The sequence below is a fragment of the Lotus japonicus genome, chromosome 5 (genome assembly GCF_012489685.1).
Source record: "Lotus japonicus ecotype B-129 chromosome 5, LjGifu_v1.2".
NCBI lineage: Eukaryota > Viridiplantae > Streptophyta > Magnoliopsida > Fabales > Fabaceae > Lotus > Lotus japonicus.
Genome location: NC_080045.1, coordinates 35,716,332 through 35,723,916, shown reverse-complemented (window position 1 = coordinate 35,723,916; position 7,585 = coordinate 35,716,332). Strand labels below are relative to the sequence as shown.

The following is a 7,585-nucleotide window of genomic DNA, read 5'->3' as shown; positions in this document are numbered from 1 at the left end:
TTCAAGATATCACAAATATACAAACAAATACTGAATCCCTAATTTGCTTTCACGACCTAAAAACCAATTCTCTTAGACCACCGAATCTCTGAAGCTCTCCATCGACGTCGCCCTCGCCTTCCCTAGCTCCACCGATTCTCTGAATCCTCCTCTAATCCTCACATAATCCTCCCGAGTGGCCCGTGATAGTTGGCCACACCAACAACGATGACGCGAACGAGTTCTGATTCAGATTCAGAGGGTTGCTGCTCTAATCCAAAACCCTCTTCTTCCTCCTCTCCGCCGTCGACCGCCTCTCCCTCGCTCAACAATTTCAGAGGTTTGTCAAATCTGACCATGGACATCCCCGACGGCGTGAAGGCCCTCGCGGCGATTTCCAACTCATCACAGACGAGAACGACAAGAAGAAGCTCAAGATCGAGGCCTGGTTCGGTACCCACAAGATGAGGCTCGTCTATGCCCATTTTCCCATCAATGCTAGCATCACTAATCACAACAAGGGCATCAAGATCCATAGCTTTCTACTTTTCGTTCACCCTAAACCCTATGTTCAACTCCTTTGATGATTTCCGTTAAGATTGGTATATGGGTCAGATAACAATGTTCATTTTCAGTCATATTAGTTTCTCATTTGCTTGTTTGTTTAACTCGTTAAGTGCTGATAATTTTTTTATTTTTTATTAACTTTGAACTATGCATTTGTGTCAATAATGTGCTTTTTTTCAAGTCATTTAATTTTGCATTCGTTTGTTCGTTTAGTTGGGTAATTCAAGTCTGATTTTTCTTGTTGATTAATTGAACTATGGATTTTGTCATTGTGTGATTAGGTGAGGAAAATGGATATGCTTGATGGAGTTTCCATTGTGCGATCTGAGAAGGTGAATGATGAGTTGGTTTTCGATGGAAATGACATTGAGCTTGTTTCTAGGTCATGTGCCCTTATCAATCAGGTACAGTTTTTTTTCATTCTATGGATACATGCAAATGCCTGACTTTGTTGTTGTCTAATTTTTGTCTTTCTTGGATTTTAATTTTGGTTATTTTGTTGTTTTTGTTACAGAAATGCCATGTTAAGAACAAGGATATCAGGAAGTTTCTTGATGGTATTTATGTTAGTGAGAAGGGGACCGCATTAATAAAGAAGGTACTTTTCTATCACCCTTTAAGTTCATTGATGATTTCCGTAAAGATTGTAATATATGATAGATAGTAATATTCATTTTCAGTGATCTTAATTTCTAATTTGCTTGTTTGTTTAACTGCTCACTTTGAATTCCTTGCTTTTTTCCAAGCTAGTTAACTGACTAAGCTGTTCTGGAAATAGGTTTTTTTGTTTGCTTGGAAAGGTTTTTTAGAGAATGATTTTTTGAAGAGAGATAAAAGTGGTGGTTATTTGAAGAGAGTTGTGTGTGAGAGTTATTTCTAGAACTGTTAAGAATCATGGCTAGTTTCTTTTAGTTGGAAAACATGTGTATGATCTGAACAAATTCTGGATTTGTTGCTGGAAGGGTAGGCTTGTGTAAAGGCATCCCTATGCTTTTCTGAGACATGTATCTGTATATTTGGTTCTATATAGTACTTGATACTTGTTGATAAAGTTAAGAAGAGTAATGTGTATGTTGTGCTTGCTTGTTAGGAAGCCTGAAAGATGCTCAAGCGTTTATGTGATATACTCACCCGCTGGCTTAAAAAGAAACCTTTGGAGAATCCATTGATGTGGAGATTATAGGAAGCCTGAGAGATGCTCAAGCTTTTTCTCGTAATCATGCTCACAAAGACACTGGTAATTGAGAGTTGATACATGAATTTTAGCATTCTTTGTATAAAAATTATGTTATCAGTACTATTGCAACTGGAAGTGTATCTATTGACACTGGATGACCGTTATAATTTTTTTTTATGATTCAATTTTAAACACCACTCCTACTGTACTGTATATGATAAATGCAGTGAATACGTGATGGTTAGAGAGGAGTACTCATGCCGCAGTTCTTAGTAGGGGTCTTTATCTACTTTCATTTATTTATTTTGTCCATCGGTTCAGTGTTTTAATGTCTCCATTCTGCAGTCAGGGGCATTCAAAATATCTAGGGAGGGTTATGTGTTGCTTCAGTTTGCGCCTAGCATTGCTTTGCACCAATATGATTGGAATCGAAAGCAGGTGAGATATTTGTCTTATGTAATTTCAAGGTAACATCTATGCTAATGCAATGTGTCAAAACTCTAGGTTCTTATGTGCTCTTGAGACTATTATACCATTTTTTATCAAAACATGAGACTCATGACACAACATAATTTAGCCATATATGCCCTTTGATTAGAATTATAAATTTAGACCAAATTTGAATTGTTGAAACTGGAGACTATTCCACTTAGTGTAAGTAAGTGTTTTTCTAATGAAACCTGTGATTTTTGGTATGATTCTGTTGGAATTAGGTGTTTGGTCTTGTAGAACTCTGAGGTCATTGTCCAGTTTACTTGAATGCAGGTGTTCTCGTTATCAGCAAGGGTTTATTGTAACGCCCCGATTTCTCGAGTGTTACACAGTAACTAATTAACCAATTTTCGTAAAGAGTTTTCGTCGATTCACTTATTAATCTTCAATTAATGACAAACCTTTCATTTTACAAAAACTCTTGAAACATAACCTTTCCAAAAAAACACGCGGAAGTAACCAACTCCGTAAAACTTTTTAAATAACCAACTGTAAAGAGTACGAAACAAAGGCCTGAATGAAAATAAAGATTACATCAAAACTTGTTCATTCGAATTTAAGCAATAAAATTGTTCGATACCAACACTTAGGAAACTCTCAACCCCAACAGAAAACAAAAGACTCTCAACCCAAACCCTATTCCTTAGCCTCTTCCTCTTCCTCTAAAGTGTAGTCGTCCTCCAGTATTGGCACGTCACGTAGCATCAACTCCCAAGAATGAGTCATCGCCATTATCTTCACGACCATCTACCCCCCCCCAAACAAACACATAGCAAACAAGCAGGGTCAGGTCCAACAAAAGAATGATAATGACAAAATCAACAACAACATATATAATATAAGTACATTATATGTCTTTTATGGGAAAGAGTCAGTTACTAACGGAATCTCACTTCACACAACCCACCAAAACTTCCATGGCCATAATCACGATCATCCGCAGATGAACAAATCTCGGAGGGGACTCACCGTACAACCCTCAATCATGTGGGGGGACTCACCGTCCGCCAGACTCACCGTCCGTCCACAGAATCACAAGGCGACCGCAGTCAGCCAATCACGTGGGGACTCACCGTACAACCCACAAAACACCCTCGCGTGCAAGGTACCATCGTTCTCATGGTCCATAGTCCTCACCAGACCTATGTCCAATTATTCACATTTACTTGCAAGCGAGTTTATTACACTTTTCTCTTTGTTAAGTCTCTAAAATCAATCCTAGAGTCTTATCATACTCTTTATACCACAACCTTCACAACACAACATTCACGGGTTACAAGGGAATTACGGCTAGGTGAGCGACCCTTGAACCATTAACTCAGAAAATAAATATAATCCACGTAAAGGAACGCAAGAACATTCACTCATGCATAATATATCATCGCAACTTCAACATATTGACAGCAGAAACAACTTTCACAAAAATAGAGCCACAGAATGCATCTTTCAACCAAAAATCACGTATGATACCTTTCTAGAAAGCTATTTTAAATATTTACAACTCTCTAGTTACACACTTGTTCATTTGAGTCCCAGAATTAGGTGATATTAGGCCTTAAAGCTAACTGTCCGGAACAGGAAGACAGCAGGTGTGACAGTTACTAAACACGACCCCCAGATCACATTACTAAACCAAAAATTATGATTTTTATATGTCTGGAAAGATATTTCGAAAATCTACAACTTTCATTTTAATCACTTTTTCATTTGATGACCATAAACAGGTAAAAAGGGGCTCTGAAGTCCGCTGTCCAGTACAGGAAACTGGCAGCGAAACTCCCATGGCTCTATGGTTTTCAAAAATAATTTTCCTTCCTTCCCCTTTGATCATGGCAATCTTGGTACAGCCCCAACAACCCAAATATCTACTCAAAATTTCAGAACCAAACATTTAGCAAGGATCATGTTATAACAAGTGTAAAATAGCACAAAACTTAACAAATACCATGGCAACTCGCATAAAATCATAGATTCAGATCATAAACAACGTTTGAGGATCATATTCATGGCTTTTCAAGAGAAAAATTCCAGCAAGCAAGCATGTACAGGAAATCATGCAAAAACAGTCCAAAACTCAAGTTGTTTCTCATGGCAATTCATGGCATATTCCCTAAAGAACCTACCCATTCCTAGAACCAGCCCTTACCTTTGTCCTTAGGCTTGAAGAAAAGATGAAAGTGAAGAGCAAGGTTCTGGTTTCTCTCCTCTTCTCCCACGCGTGACCTTCCTCTCTCCCTCTCACTCGCAAACTCCTTCTCTCCCTTGCGCGAACACGTCGACGGTGGTGGGGCTTGGGACGGTGACGGCTAGGGTGCAAGGGGAAAGTTTCTCTCACTCTTTCTCCTCTGTTTTACGTGTTTCAGAAGTGTTCAAGGTTTCTTTCTTCAGAATAGTGTGAAAAGAAACCCTTTCCCTCCCAAGACCCTTCATAGCCTGCGTCCCCTCTCTTGGGCTAGGGTTTGTTTTCTTTCAAGCCCAACCCAAGTCAAAACCCTTGACCCCATCACTTAAGAACTTACTCAGAACTGAAACTAATCAAAAACCTCAGTCCTTTTTAGTAATATCACGATCACACTCGGAATTGAAAGGAAACACATCAATTAAATCCGCTGGTACTGTACAGCCAGGACCATCGTCACTAAACCGATGATATCTCGAGCTACAGAGGTCGGAATGACCTGATTCCACTTCGAGAATTTTCTAGACTGAAAGGGCTACAACTCTCATGAAGGAGGTTTTCCCAAATGAAGTCGTTAAGACCCTCTAACAATTCACACAAGTTGACAGTTCTAATCTGTCAGTTATCAAACATAGCCAAAAACTTCAATTTTATTCAAACTTCCATAAAATTTGTTCCAAGTTGAACTTAGGGCCTTACAATACCACCCCCCTTAAAATAGTTTCGCCCTCGAAACTTAAGGGTTTACAAATAAATCGGGGTGTGACTCCCGCATCTTATCCTCTAACTCCCAGGTCGCGTCGCCAGTCTCTTGGTTCCACACGACCTTCACTAAAGGCACCTCCTTGTTTCTTAAGCGCTTTATGCTTCGGTCGACGATCTTGATAGGTGGCACCTCCATTGTCAGATCATCTCTCAGCTGTATGTCGTCTGGCGTAATCACATGTGAATCATCTGCCATGTACTTTCGCAACTGCGACACATGAAGAACGTCATGGATGTTGGATAGAAACGGTGGTAGGGCGATCCTGTACGCCACCGGTCCAACTCGCTCCGTGATCTGGTACAGCCCAATAAACTTCGGAGTAAGCTTCTTGGACTTGATTGCCCTTCCGACACCTGTCATCGGGGTAACCCGCAAGAAGACATGGTCTCCGGCCTGAAATTCCAACTCCTTCCGTCGGTTGTCGGCGTAACTCTTTTGGCGACTCTGCGCGGTTCTCATCTTTTCCTGAATTCTCCTGACTTCCTCGGTGGTCTGTTGCACCAATTCCGGGCCAATCACCAAATTTTCTCCATCTTGATGCCAGCATAAGGGCGTACAACACCTCCGACCGTACAAAGCTTCGTAAGGTGCCATGCCGATGCTCGCATGGAAACTATTGTTGTAAGTAAATTCGATCAATGGCAGCATCTCATCCCAACTGCCCTTGTGATCCAACACACAGGCCCGTAGCAAATCTTCCAGTGACTGGATTGTCCTCTCTGTCTGCCCATCGGTTTGGGGATGATAGGCAGAGCTCAACCTCAACTTAGTTCCGAGGGCCTGCTGCAAGGCTCCCCAAAAGTGAGAGGTAAACCTCGGATCTCTGTCTGACACGATGCTGGTCGGTACACCATGTAGACGCACAACCTCAGCCACATAAATCTCCGCCAATTTCTCCACCTTGTACTTCAGGTTGATCGGGATAAAATGAGCGGTCTTTGTCAAACGATCAACAACAACCCAAATTGCATCGAACTTCCTCCGAGTTAAAGGTAAAGCCGTCACGAAGTCCATAGAAATACTGTCCCACTTCCACTCTGGGACATCTAGTGGTTGCAGCTTCCCTGCGGGCTTCTGATGCTCTACCTTCGCCTTCTGACATGTCAGGCAAGTAGAAACATACTCAGCAACCTGCTTCTTCATCCCAGGCCACCAGAAGTGAAGTTTCAAGTCCTGATACATCTTGTTCATTACGGGATGGATACTCAGTCTACACTTGTGTCCCTCATCCAGGATCAATCTTCTCATCTCTGCATTGTCAGGCACACATATCTGTCCCTTGCATCGCAGAATATTGTCATTCCCAATAGAGAACTCTGGTGCCTTTCCCTGAGTCACACGGTCTCGCCACTCAGCTATCCCTTCATCCGTCTCTTGTCTAGACTTGATCTCTTCCAAAAGTCCACTTGACACCGTCACCATTCCGAAACTCAGTCTTCCTGGTGCGAGCTTAATGTCCAAGCTCAGATCTCGGAAAGCCTCCAACAGTTCTAACTCCTTGACCATCATTGAGGACACATGTATACCCTTCCGGCTGAGAGCGTCGGCTACGACATTGCTTTTCCCCGGATGGTACTGTAGAGTGAACTCATAGTCCTGAAGAAATTCCATCCACCTCCGCTGCCTCATGTTTAGATCCTTCTGATCAAATAAGTACTTTAAACTCTTATGATCGCTGTAGATCGTGAACGTACTGCCATAGAGGTAGTGTCTCCAAATCTTGAGAGCATAAACTATGGCAGCCAACTCCAAGTCATGTGTGGGGTAGTTCTTCTCATGAGTCTTCAACTGCCTTGAAGCATAGGCAATTGCTTTCTTATCTTGCATCATTACACACCCCAAACCATTGTGCGACGCATCACAATACACGTCATAAGGTTCTCCTTCCTTAGGTAAAGCTAGTATGGGTGCGGTGGTCAGCCGCTTCTTCAACTCCTGGAAACTAACCTCACACTTCTCCGTCCACGCAAACGGTTCATTCTTCTTTGTCAACTGGATCAACGGCGAAGTCAACTTTGCGTAATCTTTGACGAATCGTCTATAGTAGCCAGCAAGCCTGACAAAGCTTCTGATGTCGCTTGCTTTCTTTGGTTGCTCCCATGACAGAATCGTCTCGATCTTGCTAGGGTCAACAGCCACACCCTGACTTGATATGACATGACCTAGGAACTTCACCTCTTCCATCCAAAACTCACACTTTGAGCCGTTCGCATACAGCTGTTTCCCCCGCAACACGCCCAACACCTGGCGCAGATGCTCCTCATGTTCCTCTCTACTCTTCGAGTAGATTAGGATGTCATCGATGAATACTACCACGAACTTGTCCAGGAATGGTCTGAACACTCTGTTCATGTAGTCCATGAACACTGCGGGTGCATTAGTAACCCCAAACGGCATCACAAGATATTCATAATGCCCGTATCGA

At 42.0% G+C, this 7,585-nt stretch overlaps 1 protein-coding gene across 1 annotated transcript; it reads left to right on the top strand.

Annotated features, from left to right (window-relative positions):
- Positions 1-207: 207 nt before the first annotated feature.
- LOC130719484 (60S ribosomal protein L9-like) lies at positions 208-1,398 on the top strand. Its single transcript, XM_057570109.1, has 5 exons — positions 208-319; positions 361-530; positions 828-950; positions 1,061-1,144; positions 1,356-1,398. The coding sequence occupies exons 1-5, from the start codon at positions 208-210 to the stop codon at positions 1,368-1,370; spliced, it is 504 nt and encodes a 167-aa protein (XP_057426092.1). The 3' UTR covers positions 1,371-1,398.
- The last annotated feature ends 6,187 nt before the right edge of the window (positions 1,399-7,585 follow it).

What these genes read in the sequence shown, in the direction of transcription:
- LOC130719484 (XM_057570109.1), top strand. Translation starts at nt 208, where the DNA reads ATGACGCGAACGAGTTCTGATTCAGATTCAGAGGGTTGCTGCTCTAAT. An exon ending in CTCGCTCAACAATTTCAGAG is followed by an intron (nt 320 to 360) that starts GTTTGTCAAATC and finishes GACGGCGTGAAG; the next exon opens with GCCCTCGCGGCGATTTCCAA. An exon ending in CATGTGCCCTTATCAATCAG is followed by an intron (nt 951 to 1,060) that starts GTACAGTTTTTT and finishes TTTTTGTTACAG; the next exon opens with AAATGCCATGTTAAGAACAA.